This window comes from Centruroides vittatus, unplaced genomic scaffold (genome assembly GCF_030686945.1).
Source record: "Centruroides vittatus isolate TY-2023 unplaced genomic scaffold, ASM3068694v2 contig_905, whole genome shotgun sequence".
NCBI classification, from domain to species: Eukaryota; Metazoa; Arthropoda; class Arachnida; order Scorpiones; family Buthidae; genus Centruroides; species Centruroides vittatus.
The window spans coordinates 1,078,044-1,099,652 of NW_027122595.1; the positions used below are offsets into that span (position 1 = coordinate 1,078,044).

General features: G+C 28.1%; 1 protein-coding gene across 1 annotated transcript in view; it reads left to right on the forward strand.

Annotated features, from left to right (window-relative positions):
- Positions 1 to 2,190: 2,190 nt before the first annotated feature.
- Positions 2,191 to 21,609, forward strand: part of LOC136984175 (uncharacterized) — a 35,770-nt gene continuing 16,351 nt past the window's right edge. Inside the window, exons 1-2 of the mRNA XM_067281110.1 lie at positions 2,191 to 2,349; positions 9,397 to 9,580. Coding sequence (XP_067137211.1) covers positions 2,274 to 2,349; positions 9,397 to 9,580 — 260 coding nt within the window. The 5' untranslated portion in view covers positions 2,191 to 2,273. The remainder of the gene's footprint in view (positions 2,350 to 9,396; positions 9,581 to 21,609) is intronic.

A 21,609-nucleotide genomic window follows, 5' to 3' on the forward strand; every position in this document is an offset into this window, starting at 1 on the left:
GGCTTAAATAACTATAGCTTTAACAACCATTTTTTATTCGATTTTTTACATGTTATAGCCAACCGCGATGAAAACAGTAGAGAAAGCTTTAGAAAATTGTAATATCTTCTATAATAATATATATTCGTGAATAACGAGTTCATAAATGACGATAAATTTTATGGTTAAAGTAGTTTTGGTAGAAATATAAAATAATTTAAAGAAATTTTTATATTTGCGATACGCGCGAAGCGACGCGACACGATACGCGCAAAGCGAAAGCTTTTTTCCCCTTTCTTTAGAAGTTAACTAAGCGTTCACGTATTAAAAGTAAAGTGAATGATAATTGGTTAACTTATAACTCTTGAAGTTGTGAATGTGACCGTTAGAGTTCATTAGTCTATAACAAAAAGTACAAAAATGAAAAAAAAATCTAAAAATCATAATTCTAAATCAGTGCAATTATTTTTATCTTAAACGCATTTTAGAATTAATTAATGATAGTAAGAATAAAATAATTTTGGCAGAAAATAAATTTAAATAATGATTAGTATCGCCCGCTATACATCACGCATCTTGTGCTAAAACTGTAAACTTCTATCATTAGAGCGAAACAAAAAACTAAAAAAAGATAATCAATTAAACTTTTTGCTATTCAAAAATGTTATTTAATCTGAATAATTTTTTTAATTAATGAATTATTATTCATATGAAATAAATACAATAAGAAAACGAAATTTCGTTAATGTATTGCGTTTACAACGTCTACGCGTCGAAGCAATGCGACGCAAAATGCGCTACACAATCAGCTTACAAAAGTTTTTTTAAAGCAATTAAAATGTTGCAAAAGTTTTTAAATAGTAAAATAATGTATTCATTTTTAGGATTTTACTTGCTTAAATAATTACATTTAAATTATGCATTTAAAAACTGAGAATTAGCCTATATAAAGAAAATATTATTTTATCGATCGAAAATTGCGTTTTTTTTTTTGAAAAAACAAAAAGTAATAAATTTATTCTATATCGAAAACCGATAGAAGCTATTAATATCTATATACTTAACTTACAAAATAATTTTAAATATTTTTTATAAATTCTTATTACAAACAAGCATTTAATTTTGTACAAAAAAGCAGTTTAACTCTTATAAACTAATTTACTTTAATAGCGCATTTAAGTCCATTAAGTATATTATGTAAATAAATTGCATTATGTTAAATTATTACTAATTTTTTTTCAATTTTTATTAAAGTATCCGGTATAAATACTTCACCGAAAAATGTACTAGTTAAGATTTTAAGTAAGCCTCATAAATTAGATTATAAAATTACCATGATTCCATTTAAACTGCTGAAGCGATAAGTAAAGTAATAGTTTGTAAATGGTGTTCGATAAGTAAATTAATTTGTTATAAAATAAAAACAACGGCCGACATCAAATTAAAATTTCAAAATCGATGAAGAAACTATGACAACTGCGTTTGTTTAACGGTCGATGCAGCGCCATTTTAACTTCTATTTTGAAGTAGATCAAAATTAAATTAAATTCTTTTTAGTTTAAAGCATTAAAAAATTTAAGAAATCGATAACAATTTTATATATTAACCGCTCAGTTGCATATCTCATGTTTCGCGTCGCGCGTTGTCGCTTCGCTTCGATGCGTCAAGCGATGCAAATAGACGATACCGATAGTTTATCATTAAATTACCTAAACTTTTTTTTTACATATAAGCATAAAATGTTTTAATATATGTTAAAATATATTCTACTCTACACAATCTGTAATTTTACAGCTTTTAAAATTAACAGTCGAGTCACATAGCACGGGGAAAATGTATTTTTATTTTTATTGAATACAAAATATTAAATTTCAATTACTTTAATATCAAAAACAATTTTTTTATCATAAAAATTAAAGATTGTTCGTCAAAAGACAAGAAAAAGAAGAAAATAAATGGATTATTAGAGCGGTGTTGCATGCTTTGTGACGCATTCGTTTCGTAATTTCGAGGGGAAATGTATTAAAAACGTAATGTAAAAAGTATATCTTTTAAGATTTAATTAATATTCCATTCCCGAATATTATTACTTTAATTTTATATATAAAAAAAGACAATTTAATTTGAAATTCCACAAAAAATATTGAAAAAATGCGACTAGTTCTAACTTTGTCCGCGAGATGTCGCTGTTCGTGTATGAAGATGCATTCCCGGGTGAGCCAGTGCATAAGGTAGCGAGACAAGCGTTAGTCGAGACCAAATATGATTGTGGTTTGTTGTGGATCGTACAGAACATGAGGTGGAGAAGTCGTCATTACAGCATCGTGCATAGCTATCTCTTCTTTTTCTTTCTTGGAGTAAGCACTAAAGGTAAGCATCTCATATAATGTAAAAAAATCGATTCTTCTAAGAAGGGCTCGACTTGCGATTTACATTCCACGCGTGGACTTTACAACTTCTTTCTAAAATTTAATTCGTTCAGTTTTTTTTAAGAATTTAAACTTTAATTTTTATTTTATTTTTTGATGTGTTTTTTGAAGGTCACAGTTTACATATACACAAATGAAGTATGTACAGTTTATGTACAGACTCTATTTACATATGTCCTGGTATAAAGAGCGCTATAAACATAGAGAGATCTTTATTCACATTTAACACAAAATCTTCTTGTTTTTAAAGGTTAAAAGTGGTTAGAATTAACTCGTTTACCATCTTGTTTTGATTTTAATCTGAATAGAAAATTGTTATTTATACTTGCAATGCCAGCTTTAACCGAATCGATAAAGTTAGAAGGACATCAAAACATTGTTTGGTCGGATTTAGCGATCCATTTTATTAAAAGGTCAAATTTATTAAATTGACAAATTGTTTATTTTTGAGAAATTACTTTTCAGTTTTAAAATTTAAAATATTTTAAAGTATTTTTTTTTTTTTTTTTAATATTAAGAACAAGAGAGAATGTTGATGTTGATGCTAGTAAAAAGCGGCAATGTTTTCAAAATCATGAAAGATCAACATCATTAACATTGACAGGATTGTAAATAATCCGTGATCTCCGACGCCTTTATGATTCATTGTTGCATCATGTATTGTTTACATTTGAATAATTCTAATTAAAATTCTTACAATTTTATTAATTTATAAAGAAAAAAAAACAATTAAAAAATTCAAATGCTTTAAGATAATATTCGGCACTTAAACCTATTAAATTAACACTTTAAATACCAAGAATAAAGCTAAAAATATGCGTTTAAGTATCATTTATCATCTGTTTTCGAGGTATTTTTATGTCGACACGAGTTACAACTCCACTCCACTCAACTGCAAACACATAGGAGTGACCATAATGTAGAATGATCGATATTAACTATTAATAGTGGATTTTTTTTTAGCCAGGAAAATTAATCCCTATCTTTAGTTTTATATGTAAAATTCGAGTCATTTATAACGGAAATATAGGTCTTTTTTTTAAAATAAAAAATATAAACTAGTTATAAATTTATCAAAGAATATTTAAAGAGGAAACCAAGCCTCTTAACTTTGAGATAAACACGTACTCTATACGAAAAATAAAAGCATACCGGAATGTTTTTAATGAAAAACTATAATGTAGAAGAATTTATTGATAATATTTTCCCTGTTTAATATCGAATGGAAGTATATATTTAAAGTATAACGTCCGAAAATGTCACTTGTAACACTTCCTCGTACGTGACGTTTGGGAAAAAAGTGTAGGCGATACTCTCGCTACAATTAATTAGTTTAATTAAACTTCAATCATTCTAGGTCAGAAAAAAGTATTATATAACGGAAGGTATAAAATACTAGCTTTAAATTTACGTGCAGCGGATATAATGATAATATATTAAGTAATATACGACTATACATAACGAATGTATTTAGGCAATTTGCTCTTTAAGCTCTTGTCAAGAACAAACAGAAGGGTTTAAAAAAAAAATAATAATTTTAAAACTGAGTGTCCCCGTGTTAAAAATATAAATTTCTTCTATTTTTTAAAAATTTATTATAAAATTTTAACAATTTTGAATTATTTTAAATCGCAGTTACGCGTGCCTAATCGCGTCGCATAGCTCGCTTCGCTCTTGTCGTATAATTATCAATACCGATTAATCTACTTTCCTGTTGCGTTAAATATAAAGCTATTCGAAAATAGACACTTCTAATAAATAAAAATGTAATAATAATAATCGTATTTGCGTATAATATAATCAAGCAGTGACGCGTCGCGATGCGATTCCACTCATATTTTATATATTACTGAAGATGAATTTTTAAGATTTTTTCATACAGTTTTATGCTTTTCACTCTTTATTTCGGAAGAAATAAATTAATGATAGAGGTATAAAGTAACAGGTTGCTCTGTAAATCCGGGAGACTTTACTGACATGTGAAGTGTTATCATTACATCGAGTAACTTTCTAGGAAAAGATATACAAGTAGAAGCTACAAATATAGCTTTGAGAGGGGTGGATTCTACTCCTCCTATTAACGTGATGCATCGATGATCTGTGTAAGGTTCATTAACATAATATGTGCACCTGCTCGGTCATCAGTCACACCTTACTATGATTGTCAACACTGTGATCGAAGAGAATTTCAAAGTTTCACTCCCTTTTTATACTAAAAACTTCTAATTTCGCGTATATATTCAGTTATCCAATATTACATCAGTTATTCACATTATTAAATTTTCCTCTGTGAGGTAAGCACGTTTTTTTTTTGGCGTATTTGCAATTTTTAAATCATTCCAATTACTTTGAAAGGGCTTTTTTTTTCTTTTGCCAAATCGATAAAAATGTAAAAATATCTCATTAATATCACATACCAAATTTTTTAGAATTTAGAGATTGTATTTAAAAATTTTTCAGTTTAAAAACATGGAAAATGTATTTATTTTCTTTCGAAAATCGCATCCAAAAACAACGGATCTATAGTTTACACCTGCATCAACTTATTTATATTGTAAGGGACGCCTACACCGTGTCTCACCTGTCGACTGAGGGGCAGGTGTCTCGATCACGTGACAATATTTCACGTCATTTCTTGCGTTAATTCTTAAATTCTGAGAATCCGAACAATTCGAAAGAGTACGATAGCACTTTACTATATTTACCGTTAAGTACAAATGCGAAGTCATAAAAATAGAACGCATTATATAATTTTCTAAAAATAGAGAACTTAAACATTTCTATTTATTTTTTTATGTAATGCACTCGCTGACAGGATATTGTAACTGATACTAATCTTGTTAACTTTTATTTTTATTTCTTCGCAGGTGTAACGACCTTGATGATTGTCTTTACATTTTATTAAAGACATGTTTAAGCATAATTAGAATTTTTTTGTGTGTTTTTGTTTTTTCGTTTTCTCGTTTATGTTACAAAGTATTTTTTTTTTTGCGAAAAAATCGATAGCGAAATTCCGTTTTATGTACTCGTTCGAAGGTGTCTTGGACGAGATTTAATTATTTTTCACGCTGTTGTTTACATATTTCATATATTAATTTTCAAATGCTTGTTGTAAAATACTTCTGTTTACAATTTTATTTTGTGCAAGCTCGTGTTCTATGGTATATGCTATGATTCACGTATAGTAAAGTTATAATTATAATTTTGTTTGTTTTTTAGCTGCGATTTATGTTATGTATCTTATAACCTGTGTAGTGTTTTCCTGCATTTGGCGTGGTGTGTTTGCTGTGACTTGTGTTGCGTTCTGTTGTGATCTGTTGTAAACACTACAACAGATTGTAGTGTTGTAGCATTTGTTATATATATATATTCCAATTTGCTTATTTCTTATGTGCTTGTATGGATATTATTCATATGTTATAACAGGGATAATAGTATACGAGCCATATTCTATATCTTCGTTACATTATGTTTAAATTTGTGTATTTATATTATTCGTTTTAATATATCCGAAATAACTGAATTAAAAAAATTTATTTTTTATATTAAAACTGCTTTTTATCACTTAATAAGATCGATTTTCGTAACAAGCCAAAAGTTCTCTCGACTCGACTTCTCTTATACTGTATATATAGTATATACTACGAAAAAAGTAGTTCGACAGTCACACTAGATATCTTTGTTACGGCGATTTCGAGCATTAGAAGAGGAATCTATCCGAAAAAAAATCAATCCTGTACTCCTGTTCATCTCGTCTTCGATTGATCATTTCTCTTCCTATCTCTTTCTACCAAGATATTGGAATGTCATTCGTTTTAACTAATGGATGATCGAGTTAAAAATTAGCTAAAAATAGGAAAAAAAATCAGAAAAAACGCAATAATTGTATTTATAAAAGTTTCATGCAAGAATTAGCTTTATTGTAAAGCACTTTTCGTATCTGTTATCGATCTATAATGAGTTTCGAGTTTTTCCTCAAGAGAACGAAGAAATTATTATCTTCTATATTAACTTGTGTCTTAACAATTCGTCCTTATACGCAACATTCAAAATTCCTCTTAAATTACCTTTGCTCTGGATTATATTTTATGAAAAATTTATATTAAAAAATTCTTTCAAAATAATAAATTTTATGAAAAATTTTTATATTTCGAAATTTCTTTTATGTCTTAATTGCTAGACATAAAAGAAATTTATAGTAAATTGTTACACTTATCAAAAGAATAAAAAACAAAAAAGGAATGTCATTAACATGGTTAGTGTTAACATTTACGAAATTATTAATGGTAATTAAAGAACTTTTATCATTAATAACGTTATCTTACTTAATGGGGGCGACATAATACAATTTTTATGAAAAAAAAAAGGAAATGCTTCCATAAATCATGCTTTGAAAACGAAAAATGCGCTTTATAAATAGCAACATCCCGATTTAAAAATTTAAAATTAGCGTTTATAATGTTGTATCATCATCACCCAACTTTTTTCTTAATTATAAATATTATAAAATAATTAATTTTGATTTATTACGACAATGAATAATTTAAAATTGTGATAATATCAATTTTAATTACTTAGTCATTAACGAATTTATTTTAATTATAACCTTCAAAAAGTTAAAAAAGCTTATGCTTGTAATTATGTTAATGTTTTTTTTTTAAATGTATAAAAATTCATTCATTATTTTATCCTAATGGTGATTAACATAAGTTTTTTGCTAATCTTTTATAATAAATAAGCTATATATTAAGTTTTTACAGTAAAAATAGTGTAAAACATAGCCGAAGTATTTACTTTTTGTCTGTTTTTTTCTTTTTTTTTAAAGATTAAAACTGTATTACACACTTCTGCAAACAATGTAATTTAGTTAGCAATTAATTAGCTAAATTGATTTAAAATTTTAACGCATCTAAACACATTTTCCATTTCAATCACTGTAAAAAAGAGGAGAAAATCATTAGTTTTTTTTTCATTCCTTTTAAAACGTTTTAACGTCATTTAAGTGATGTTTTATTATGACTTTATTCGGTTTTGTTCTGGTTAAGATGTCATGAGTCAATAAACCATTTTCAACTAGAAAAAAACTGTTCGTCGGTGACTCTCCTGTATTGTTCCCAAGATAATCACTCGATTTCGAGTGCTACTTCTGTTTGATTAACTATTTAAGTATACTTTCAGCTGAATTACTATAGAACTTTATAAAATAACAGCTCATTCTTCCTTTTGCTAAACAGGAAATTCTATATAAGGCCATAATTTTTATGTTTCTATAATTAAAATTTAACTGATTTATATTGTTTTAAATACGAAATGAATGTTTCAAATTGCTTTCAGGCGATATTGTTTTCAGTATCACGAGGTGACTGAACTTTAAATTTGTCTAGATAATTAGGTTTTTGGCGTTTATTATATAAAATTATATATATAATCTAATCTCTATAACTAATGTTAACACAAAATTTAACTAAAAAATCTTCAAAAATATGTTAATAAATGCACGCATGTTATAAAATCAAGTACAGAAGATCCACATTTGGGTGGAAGGAGTTGAGGTGCAGAGAACTTGGAAAGGTGGGAAAAGGTCGGAGAAAAGGGGTAAAGATAAGTCAATTAAAGAAGATTTGACAGGCGTACGCGTGATCAGAGGACTCGAATTGTATTTCTAATACAATTCTGTCTGATTTCCAGAGGTCTGCTTGTTGCTGACCCTTTGTCATTGATTGTGCAGAAAGTTACGTTTAATTCCAACTTATTGAGATAATTTCAATGGAATTTAAAACAGAAAAAATGGGTTATACGCAAATTCTAAAATAAAATTTTACGTATTTTATTTTATTTATTTTTTTTTTGTTACAACAATAAACGATTAAATTTTGCTAATTTATTCCAGCAAAATTAATAATCCCAAAAATATCAATTATCGAAATAAATGCGATTAAAAAAATGCATATTTTGCTCTGGTTTTTAAAATAAAAAATAAAACAGGATATTGTAAAAAGGAAATTTTTTAAATCTTTTTTTTTTATATTAGAATTTTTTCGATTGCGAGCTTTTATCATATACAATAAATCGTGATTTTATAAGTTGAATAGGGATAAATCTATGGGAGGAATTGGATTGTCAAAGTGTAAATCGATTTTATAACTTTAAACCTGTATCTTGTACCCTTGGGATGGACTATACATTATAATCGTGTCAAGTGGTAAAGGAAATGTTTTGTTGCTTTGAAAGGATGCTTTGAATATTTTTATCCATGTGTAAATAATAGAGTTGATATGAATTTATTATCTCTTTTACAAATTAGTGATGTTTTTGAAACGTATACAATAAATTTCCTGTTTATTTCCTGTATATTCTATATATACAGTAAATGTGAAGCAGATAAAAAAATATGAACTGGAAATTCATATCTGTGAGAAGAATTTATTCAATAACGGTTAATGATGCAGATTATTAGCAAAAATAAGGGCGGAAGATTGCACAAATGATTTATTTTCTAGTGTTATAATCGTGTTTTAATGAGTACTTCGATTTTTTGAATAACTCACTCAAGTGTTTTTTAAAATCATTTTTGTCTGTCAGTCTTTCTCTTTGAAATAGTTTGTATAGAAGGACAGACATCATATATTTCGAATTTGTATGATGTTTCTCAATTAAATTATGAATAATTCCTTGTTTTGTGCCCTGTGCAGATTTGAAAAGAACCAAACCAAATTTAACTTAATAACTCGATAGTCACAAAAAATATGAATATTTAAAATCAAAATTTTGTTTTTTAATGTTGTGTTTTACTATTATGTAACAAAATGGTGGCTTTACAGTAATATTAAAAAATTTATATGCCTTTTCAATCGTTGGTTTGCTTAGATTTCTCCATCTTTATAAGATTTTAATATGGGATTATATTTAAACATTCAAATTAAACGTTAATTATAATAATAAATTATAAAGCTATTATCAATTAAACTAATTCCAAAATGTTTTATAGAGCTATATAGGAGGATAGTATGCGAAAATGAAGATTTACATCTAGAATGTGCTCCTAGAAGCTTCCTAGCTATACACAACGCTTCCTTTACTACTGATGTATTCAGTGAAAATATTACCTGCATGGACTTTAATCTATCCGATAATATATGTACAGAAGACATCAGAATCCAGATTAATAGAAGGTAAGCCAGATTTATATTATTAATTAAGAGCTTTAACTGTGAGAAAATTTGCTTTTTCTTTTATATTTACGTTCGAATTAATATGAAATAAATTTGTACCGTTTAAAAATATATTCTTAGAAAAATAAAAACACATTAATAAGTTAAATTATATTTAAAATTTTGTAAAACATCAGAATAAAATAGCGATATATTAATGATTTAAAATAGGAAAGAATATAAACATTTTAATTAAAGATCCAGTAATTACTTTTTGAAGTCTCATGAATATTAAAATTCCCTGGAATTAACTTAAATATTTTAAATGACAATTTTATAAAATCGTTAAATTTGAGCCTTATTCGTTTTATGAAAGCAGAAAAATAAGTCACTTTAAAACATATAAAGCTTTAAAAATAAAAGTTTTTGGTTGTTTTGTTACGTAGTTTCATAAGTATCTCGTGTACCTTCCGGGTCATATGACCTTTACTTTTAAGTGAATTTTGAGATCGTCGCTGATCCCAGAAGTAGCATTAGATAAATCCTTTAAAACACTTTCGAAAAATTCTAACTGAAGTTGGAAAATCAGAAGGTAAAAAACGACAAGTTTTGTTTTATTTCGATGAATGCTTCCATGCCATTTTCGAAGTTTGCACTTTTGCCGATTTCATCGGCACTATATTTAGATATTTTTATAAAGTAAAATGGTACTCACGACGTACAATTCGAGTACAAAGAATTGGCTACCTTCCAACTTATACCCAAAGCTCTCATCTTTATTTTCTCTTTGAGAATCTGGTTAGGTTAAGTATATCTTTTCCCATATCTTTCTCAAAATAGCCGCACTTTAAAAGACGAAAAAAGTCGATTTAAGCGTTTTTTTCAACTGATTATCTTATTCCCAGTTTATTTAATTCAATTCTAGTGGTAAACTAGGCAATCAGTCAATACATTTAAATTTTAATACCTGTCGTGATAGATAATTTAATCACTGCATGCTAATTTTCTTCTTGAGCAATTTTATGAATAATTATTCATTAAAAGGAAATCGAGTTGTTTATCATATCTTAGATAATTAGCTATAAGCCAAAGCGATGATTGAATTTTTACAGGTAGATAAATTAATGGAGTTGATGCCACTCGAGATTCATGCTTTGCCACTTTTACTCGAGATAACGCAACACGTAAGAGCACAGTTTAAATAAATTAGCGATTTTTTTTTTTTCTAAATCAACTGCACTTACACAATATCAAGATGTATTAAATATTCTGAAGTTGGATTTTCTTTTTTAAACTTTTATTGCTGAAATGCTAATTACTGCTAAACTTTATTCTTTTTAGAGTTGTGTTGATAAGATTTGAAAGTAGGATATTATAATGTATTTAAATTAGGCTGTCGTTTAATAACATGGTTCAAATTTTTTTAAGTTGATTTTTTAATGTGAATTGATAACTAAAGATTATAAAGAAAGTTTAAAATTTGTTTTGGATGTTGAAAAATATGATTTATAAATCTATAAAATATTGAATTTTTTACGAACTTAGTAGAAAGTGTACGCTATTACGAGGATTTGTAAATATATTAAATGGAATAAGATATATTACTCAAGTTTAACGCCCACTAGTGGCTGAGTATATAAAACCATTCAAACCACTAGTGGGTTTGCGGAGGAGGAGGATTTTCCACTTGTCTAAGTCTAAATAAGGTCCAGTTTCCTCATAGAAAGCCCTCCCGGGAGGCATCCATCGCTCATGTGTTGCGTTGCCCTATCTCATCAATCCAATTCATTAAGTTTTTATATTAAATTCTTAGACAAACAAAGAAAGGATCATAAATAATTTGTTAAGAACAATTATACAGCTTAGTTATTCAGTTCAATTATATTTATCAATGACTTATATTCGCTACAAAGTTACGTTTTTCAGATTTTAAAGTAGTTTTTATTTCCAACAATCTTCTCTACTATAAATGACCATGGCAAGTCCAGGATTACGATTAAATAATGTAAGGATCATGTAATATTTTAGTCAGTTGTGTATGTAGCATACGTAACTAAATTTACAGTAAATTGATTAACACTTACTTCGATAAAAGATTTTAGTTTCTTATTTCGAATTCGAAAAATAAGTTTTATGTTGAAACATATTTCTATAATGACTTATCTAGAAATAGATTAGGTAGAGAGAAGCCATTATGTTTTCTAACATATTTCAAGTTTAAATGATTTCTAATAGTTGTTATGTTGCAAAAATTTTTATCTCTTTCGTAAGAAAGCTGAAAAACAGAAACTTTAACTATTTATTAATACAAAATTAGTATATTTAAGATTCGATTTAAGAAATGGATGAATATAAATATAGGTTTATTGATCCATCGATGTACTACTTCAGCGACTATATTTAATAATTCAATAAATTTTGGTCGACAATCTCTATGATTGAATAAAAATATATTTGATTGATGGCATTTAAAGATTTCGTATTGATAGGATTTTGCCATGAATGCCTCTTTTATCTCTTGCTTTTTATTTTTTATTTTATTTTCTTTCTTTCGTCGTTCTGCAGAGAGCGATCTTTGGACGTTGTTCAATAATATTTGGATGAATTTAAATTCTAATAAATTTGAATTTAAGAAGTAAATGTTTCCCATTCAAGATTTTGATTGATTGAAATAAACTCGAGCTTATTTAAAGCCACTAAAACTCTATAAATTATATCTTATCATATTAAATGTACTTATTAATAATTGGAAGTAGTTTTTAAAATGTATATGGAAGTTTACCTTTACATGTGATGAGAAGATATGCTGCTTCAATTAAAATTTATTTTATTAAAAAAATTAAACATCCCTTTCCATCGCTGTTACTTAGAATATTTAGATTTTAAATTGTAAATTTTATAAAGTTTAAGTTAAAATCCAAAAGTAACCTATTGAGAGATATTTGGATAGATATTTTTGTTCGAATTAGCTGTTAAATTAACTTTATATAAAAAGTACAAAATGTTAAAATGTTATGTAACTCTAAACACTGTTTAGAATTTACTCTGTAGCATATTTAGATTTTGAGTTACAGATTATAAACTTTATAAACTCTATCAGTTGAAGCATTGGATTTTCCTGCTGTATGAAGAAAGGAATTGGGGGGAAAAATCTGTTAATTTAAAAAATGGGTTATCTTTTTGGCATTTCTTCCGGACTTGACCTATTTTATTTCAATTAATTTTGTAAACTTTTAAATCCAGATATTTTAGAATTTATGAAACTTTTGATAGTAAAATCATTCAAAACATAAACTCAAATTTTTGATTATGTAATTCACTAAAAATTAATTTTACTATTAATTACAATTATGTTTATCATATAAAAACTTTTATATAGGATAAATGAATTAAAGTTTACTTAAAATAATCAAAATAAATAAAATAATTTTCGATTTTTCAGTAGATATGTTATGCTATATATATATATAACAAATCAGAAATACTGCAATTCAGTACAAATGGTTAGAGGGGAAGTGGCCTACTTCCGTTCAATTTTTCATCTTCATTAAACTTGCATGGCGTGTTTTCTATATTTCAGTGAGTTTTTCCACGTCCCTTCTCTTATGTCATTGATGGAATCAGTTGTTTTGATGTTATACATAAGATCAGATTCATTATATTTATTTATTCTATTAATTAAATAGCGTTGAAAATTACCTTTTCCTATTTAAGAGAAGCATTCTTACGTTGTTTTTCACGATGTAAGAAAGATGATTTTAGAATAAAAATACTATTAAATCTCTGAACAACAACCATTAACTGGAACAAAAAAATTTATGTGCATTTTTAGTTAAAAAGTATGCTCCTGAAAAAATGGTCTCTGTGTAGAGGCGGCCATTGGAAGTTCGACTATTTATTTGAAAAGTATAGGCCTTGTTAAATTGTCTTAGGAACGGAATATCAGCATTTAAATTTTAATCTACGCGAAATTATATCTTATTATAATAGGATTGTTTGAAGTTTATTAACTGGCAGACATCTTGCCATTAGCAAATTAAACGTCTACGCATACCAATTTTCCAATTATGGTTGATTTCTATGGCGATATCCCTCACGTCATATCGAACAGAATATATTAAAACCGATGTCTTTTCGACAAATTCGTGTTATTAAATTAGTTTATAAACTTTTTTCCTGTCATTTCTAATTTTTGTCTTTATTGTGGTTGTGCTGTCAAATTTTTATTGTTAAGACACATTTTACAAAATGGAAACCAACGCTTGCGAGTCAATTTCATAACGACCGTTAAAGTTATCGACTTCATTTATCAGTGGTTACATATGAATAAAAATTTGATGATTCACGCGATTCAGTAACAGTGTTGTTGTTTTTCATTTTGCGTGAGTCATTAAAAGTCTTATTCATGACAGCCATCAATCTTGTCACTTTACCGACCATTAAAGTTTTTATACGTTCAAAAAACGACAAAATTGAAGTTTTTACTTTCTACATTTTTGTAAATTTTGTTAGTTCTCAATATACACGGTCATCATTTTTTAAAAAGTAGGGCGTTCAGAGCTCTGTGTAGAAAGAACTATTGGATAAATCTCAACAATATTTCGTATACAGTCATGAACGTGCTGTTTCGATTTTCGAGAAAAAATATCACTTTACAATTCAGCCGCTAGGGAAGAATATGGCGCTGATGTCTCCTTCATATGCTTATATCTATATATTATATTTATATATACGTTATATAATATATAGCCTATAAACAAAAAATTCATGTTTAGTGGAATAGTATGTATACTGTAGAGTAGGTGTTTAGAGCTATTTGTAGAAAGAACTACTGGGCAAATCTCAACCAAATTTGGCATAGATACTGTCCAGAATATGCGGTTTCGATTTTCGAAAGTTTTATTTAAAAATTCTGCCACTAGGGCGAAATTTTGCGCTGCCGTCCTCTTATTGTATATATCAGATACAGTGCGTTTTCTAACGGATTTCGGGTAAAGAAGGTACGGAACGTTCTTCATAATTGTTTGGCAGGTGAAAATCATGGTGCTCATTCTGCCTGATGGTGTATTTTTACACTCTTCTTATCGTCAATTCATATTGCACGTCTGTAATTAAAATAAAATTATTATACTTTGTTTCGAAACTACCGAAATTCGTTAGAAAACGTACTTGATATGTACAATAAGAGGACATCAACGCCAAATTTTGTCATAGTAGTAGAATTTTTAAATAAAACTGCCCGAAAATCGAAACCGCATATTCTGGACAGTATCTATGCCAAATTTGGTTGAGATTTGCCCAGTAGCACTCAAACCTTTCGTTTTTTCATACGAATGTTTTGGATATTTTTGTCTATACAATTATTAAATTCACCTACGCACACAAATAATCCACAATACTAATTCCACTAAACACGCACAAAAACAGTTTGAGTGTTGTTTACTAGGCTAACTACTTTATAATTATTCATAACGATTTTGTTTATAGCTATATATTATATATACGTTATATATATATATATATATATATATAATATACGTTATATAATTATATATTATTTCTTGTCTTCTTTACTTGATAATCGAGACAAATTTTTATCAATCTCGATTTTTGTTGTCTATATTCATTTTTTTTACTTTAATATTCGAAAGGATATGGGAAGTAACGACAAAAAAAAAAAAAAAAAAAAAAAAAAAAAAAAATGGAAAGAAGCGAGTCGGACGAAGAAGAAGGGGAAGAGAATTGACGTAGTATGTGTTAATAAATCATATGTAACATCATCTGTTCTAATTTGCCAGCTCGTTTGAAGTGTCGGCGTTAAATTTATGCTTTCCACCACTTTCTTTTTTTTTGTTTATTTTTTTAACGTGAAACTGAGAAGGAAGTAGTAAACTACATCTTTATTAATGCGTTTCTACTTTATCCTATTGTATTTATTTTATTATAATTGCTGCTTCCTTTTGTAGGAGCGGTCATTTAGTGTTGTTTCCTTAATTATAGAGAATTTAGTTTGATGTCGAATCAACGTGATAAAGCTTAATTTGTTTATCAAAACGTGAAAGCAGCTTCGACGGATGTGCTAAAGACCTACTTCCTCTCTGGGAAAAAAACGTTTACTTTCGAGATCACGTTTGTAAAATCTCATATTCCGTGCTTTACTACGATAAAATTGTTCGAGGTGCGGCTTCTCTGATGGATGAGAAGGGTCAAAGTTCGACTCGATTTAGCTCAGTCGTGTCGAAACAGGTGTTAAAGATCCCACTTAGAATATGTCATTTTTGTCTCGGTACTTTTCTAATAAATTGCACTCTTTTGACCTTTAACCTAGATTAAGGTCGTCGTCTAGCATTTTGATTTTATTTATTTATTTTTTATATGCTTTTATGAATCTCTGTTATACAAAAAAAAAAAGCACTGAATGTTCTAACAATATCGAACGGTTTTCTTTAGGGGATGAAATATGAGAAAAGAAAAGTTAACCTTAAGTAGACTTACTTCTTGAAAAATTCATGAACTTTGTATTACCTTTAATATTTTTGCAACTAACAGATAAAACGCATTCTTATGGGATGTAGGCTATTGACCCGGCTTATATAAATTTAACATAACTGTAGTTACTTTAACACATTTTTTAAAATATTTTTTTCAGTTTTAATTTTGATTTATAATATATCAAGCAAATACAATATATGACAAACATAAACACGTTATGATTAAAAAGTATAGCATAGTAAATAAACACAAGTAATTAACAATAAATATTTACAAAAGAAACAACCACATTAAACAATAAACAGAAACTAGACACACGACAAACACAAACAAAACAGTTACAATTTCAAATAGTAGAAATATACTGAAATCTTTTACAAAATTCTATTTTTATTTTTTTAATCTTAATAAAATGGAAACGTAGATACAGTGCTTTTATGGCATACAATTTTCATTTATGATTCAGGATCAGAAAAATAAAAAAAAATTATAATTTATAAGAATGTAAACCAAATTTAATTGAAATAATGCACGTTTAAGTTTTATTTAGATTAAAGTATGTACCTGTAGAAATAAATACGAATAGGATATACGCAATTTAGACATACTCGACACTTCAAGCGAACAATATATGTAATTAACACCAAACATAGTATTGTTAATATAGCTTATATTGTATGCTGTACAATAAAGACAATGTACAATGTGTATTGAATTGTCTTTATTCTAATAAGTGTAAATAAATGTACATAACACATATTAAACAAAAAATATTATATTAAATTTTTGAAAAAAAACATGTTTTTAGTTTAATCACAATAAAATATAAACATCGATATACACGGCTTTTATGTTGTGCCATTTTTGAAAGAATTTCAATCAAGGAAAACATTTCAATCTAAAAGAATATAAGTACAATGTCTTAAAATTTAATAGTGGAAAGATATTTTATAGTTGAATCTGCTGTCGCAAAATTGAATCTGTTTAAGTGTGAATAAACCGTTGCATATTGCAAGTATGCATATCGAGACTATAGAGTAGTGCAAGGTTGAGCTCTTTCGTACGTGACCTAGGAAACAGATACTCGTCTGGGCACATTCTGTACGTGACCGAAGATACCCAGACGAGACTAACACCCATTTGAAATGGTAGTAAGAAAATTCGACTATTGAGTAAATTGCATCTTTACGAGTTATCTGTTAAATATGATGTTTCGATTTATTTTGTCAAAATATTCTGGATAATTTTCGTTCATAAACCAAAAAGATTATTTTATTTAGTAAAAGAAAAAAAGAAAGAATAAAGTAATACATATTTTAAAGTTTTATAGACAGTGAAATATATTTTCTTATATTTTCAACAGTAATATTTCACTTTTTGTATCAGATTATATAAGAGAAAAAGCATTTATCGCCCGTATAAACAACTCTTATTTATATGTTGGTAGTCATAAAACAAACTGCTTCTTTGCAACTAGATCACATAATATCGGAGTCGAATTTCATCCAAATATTTTAAGCTTTACGTTATTCCTTTTCTTTCATAAATATATATTTTTGTTTGTCACTAACATGATGGCTAAATCATTCTGGGCGGTCATTCAGTTGTCAACTGGCATCTACTTATTCTTCCGTAAGAATAAATCCAGTTTTATCACGATATATCTTACTTGGAAATATCCTATAAACAAAACGAAAAATGTATTGGGATCTTTTTCGATGCAGATGAAAAAGCATGTGATAAACGATTCCCGAATCAAAAATTGTTGCATTTTTGCACGTATCCAATTCAAGAAACTTGTCATTGAAGCACTTACAGAAAAATGGTGTTATATTTTCTAGCAAATGTATTGATTTTTGTCAGATTTTTACCTATGATAATATAATATTATCTGGTTCTAATATTAATTAACTTGTAACTTATTTGTTGCTCTTAATCTTGCATATTATGTGCTTGTTTTATTTATATATTGCTTGTGTTGTATTATTTATGTGTTTGTTGTTTATCGGATACACTGCAGTGTCTGAGTGTTGTGCTGAATAGACGCAAGTTGTGAATATATGTGTATTCAGAATTCACCTATGTATTATAGTGTGAATACTGCATTTATTATTATATATTTTTAATGATGTGCACATAACAACAATATGTTTATACTGTATTTTTGTTTCGTGCTATTTTGCCTTTACTTCACATGTTTTTATGTATATTGAGAATCATCTCATTTACGTGCGTCTTGCTTCATTTATTTTCGAATATTTGAATTTTATATTTATTTACTTATTTTATTTTTTCTGAACAGTCTAACATATGCAAGAACAATTTATTCATAAATTTTTAATTAGTTATTCACTGATTATTTGAAATTTTAAAGTTATAATCGAATTTAATTTTTATTCTAAGCAGAATCTCCCGAGAATATAAATAACTGTTTTTGTAAGATTACACTAATTAATATCTATAATAATCTATTCCATAATTAAAAATACTTTTTCACCTAATCAAATAAGCTATTTACAAAATTAAATATCAGTTAAGTCAAAGATTAATGGCAATTAGAAATCTTTGTATTAATTTGTCTAAAGATTAGAGCTCGCATTAAATTACTTTAATCTATTATTTCTGATATTTACATAATTTTTTGTAAACAGAATGGATCAATATTTCACTATTTGTTCCTAATAACAGAATGGTTAATATTTCAGCCTTTTTACAAAATGGCTAACGTTTGTGTCTTACAAGCAGAATAACAAACATTTGTTCTTTAATAGAAGTTATGTAAGCTATGTATTTCGCCATTTATTTCTGTTCAAGATGGCTGCTGAGAGATTATTTTTAGTTGTAACCGAGCCGAACGTGGGAAAAATTTTGTTAAACGTTTGTTTCGCACGATTTACCAGAAGCCGATTTCCATTCGCTTTTAACGTAACATTTTAGGGCGTTACGCTACTGTTATTGTATAGACATCGTGATTTGGCGTCACGTTTAGATCGGCCCCGCCTCGGTTGCTATTGCACCTGGTTCGTCCCGATTTCTTTCACCTCGATACGATTTTCTCTACGCTTTTGTATTCTTACGAACTTGCGATTCTGACATTAACACGTATAATTAACACAAATTATGAGGTTCCGTGAACGGAAGAGAAACGCAAATCGAATACAAAATGGCCATTTTGTGGCATTGTATGTTACGCACCAAATTAACAATTGTTATTTATGCTTCAATTAAAGCCGAATAGTCTGCGCTATATTCAACATCTGCAACAACATGACGTGATTTAAATTAACCAATAAATTTGTTTCAGACCTGTTGTTTTGAAGGTTGTACAGATCAAATACCAAGAAAAACATTTATTGGATTGTATATATTCGAAATTATGCTTAAGAGACTTAAAAGTAAATTTTGAATCAATGTAAATTATGCTCCAGGTTTTAAAAAAGTAAAAATAATGTATTTTCTTATAAAATATTATGCGTATTTATATTTTAACGTTTTTCATAAATTTTATGGTCTTCAATCTCAATTACATGAGTTTTAATTACTAATTCTTAATTAAATTGACGTAGATTGCTTGTTTATGGGTTATTTAATTATGTTATAATACTTAAAGAATTTTCTTTAACCGTAATGTTTTGATGTCTACAAACTGCCCACACAAATTCGTTTTAAATATTTTATTTTTATACTATCAAACCGCAGCGAAGATGGAATAATTCAATAGTAAGGTATGATTTTTGAATTTTAGTTATACTTTAAAATTTCAAATTTTAGTTAACCGAATAATTCTTCCCCCTTTCTAAACTTTATTTTGCATAAATAAATTTCAAAAAAGCGATTCTGCCAATTTTATGAGTCAGACTTTATTTGTAGATCGAATTTTTATGTTGTAATAAATTTATTATTAGACTGGAGCCGATGAAATTTTAACGAGTTAAAGGATATTCGGGAAAGGAAAAAAAAGGGAAAAATGTAAGGAGTGTTTTCTCGATCGAATACTTTTTCTAGAAATGATCGAATCTTAAAATAAAGCCAGTGTCACGCTGGCGTCGGTATCAATAAAAATGGGCAGTTTATTTATCTATCGGATCATAAGTGCAGTAAAAGAAGACGAGCAGAATGGCGAATGTGTCATCGTTCCCTCGTAAATCTAACGGTTGATCGGAAATGCTTCGTAATTGGTCTGCGGAATCACATGACCACAACAATACTGTTATAAAATGACGTAAAATAACGGCGCTCTGGTAATTTATCGGAAGATTAGATAAAAGACCGTTTAATTCGAATATGGGACACAAAATTACTAAAAATTACATCACCCACTCGCTTGTTTTTCTTCCTATTGCTCGTTTCACCTTTAATCCGCTTATCCGTGTCACGACATACGTTAACGGGAATCCTATTTACCGTATCTACTCGTCCATCGCTGACATTATAAAAATAATACCGTAGCTTTTCTTTATTGCATTTTCTAAACCACTCAATTATCCGGTTCTTGGCTCGGAGGACATCAGATACGCTGACTCGTCCATTGCCCACGTTCGCTATGACTGAGTCGTATTCTACGACATTTATGATTTAATTTGTGCGAAACAATCTCAAAAATATATGTAACAATGTTTAAAATATGGCGTTAACTAATCTCGTAATGTTACGTTTTGAAGCGTAACGAGCGATGACAGAATTAGGTCATTGCCAAAGAGCCACACGGGGATTAAGATGACCTAGTAAACAAGCGATAGTTTAATTAAAACTTACTTCTACTTCCTTCCTGAGGAAATTAAGAAAATTAATCAAAGTTTCCGATAGAGAATAAGTAAATACGTTTGCGTAATTAACGACAGAATGCCAAAACGTGTCGCATAATGGATAATATAAAGAGAAAAAAAATACTGATCCGGGTTCGATTTTTAATAAAAGGAGTCGGTAGAGAGAGAAGGTCGAGAAGTTTAACCTTCGCCTTACAGAAGAGAAAATGAAATTTTTTGATATTAATGACACACTCCCTCGGCTTCACGTATTTGCATTTGTTATTGCTGGAGTTTATCTCGAATGACACTCCCGCATATTAAAATTAAACAGGGGAATAATCACGGCACAAATCTCATAAATCGTCTTTCTGAATGTGTTCTCTCGAATTTATTTCGTTAATGATAAAATTACAATATGGAGTGTTTTCTCTCTTCATCCGTCCATAACTTATTGTTGGCAGTCGATACACAAGAGGTTCCTATAAATATATATATAAGAGCGGCTCCAAATATTAATGCTTTCTATATTATGTGTTATTTTTTGTAGCCAAGCATACGGCTCATTTTTTAAAACACATTCATTTTCATTCTAAAAGTGCTATTCTTTTATAATCTTTAAATAGTAATGTATGGAATCCAGAGATTTTTTTTTTGTTTTTTTTTATGGTGCTTATGCATAATCAGACTGCTACAAGACGACTTGTAGAATAGATGAAGCTACGGTTTTGCAAATAAATTAAATTCACGAGAGAAAAGTGTGGAATTAATTTTAAAAAAGAATTTTTTCCCTCTGTTAAAGTATCGAACGTT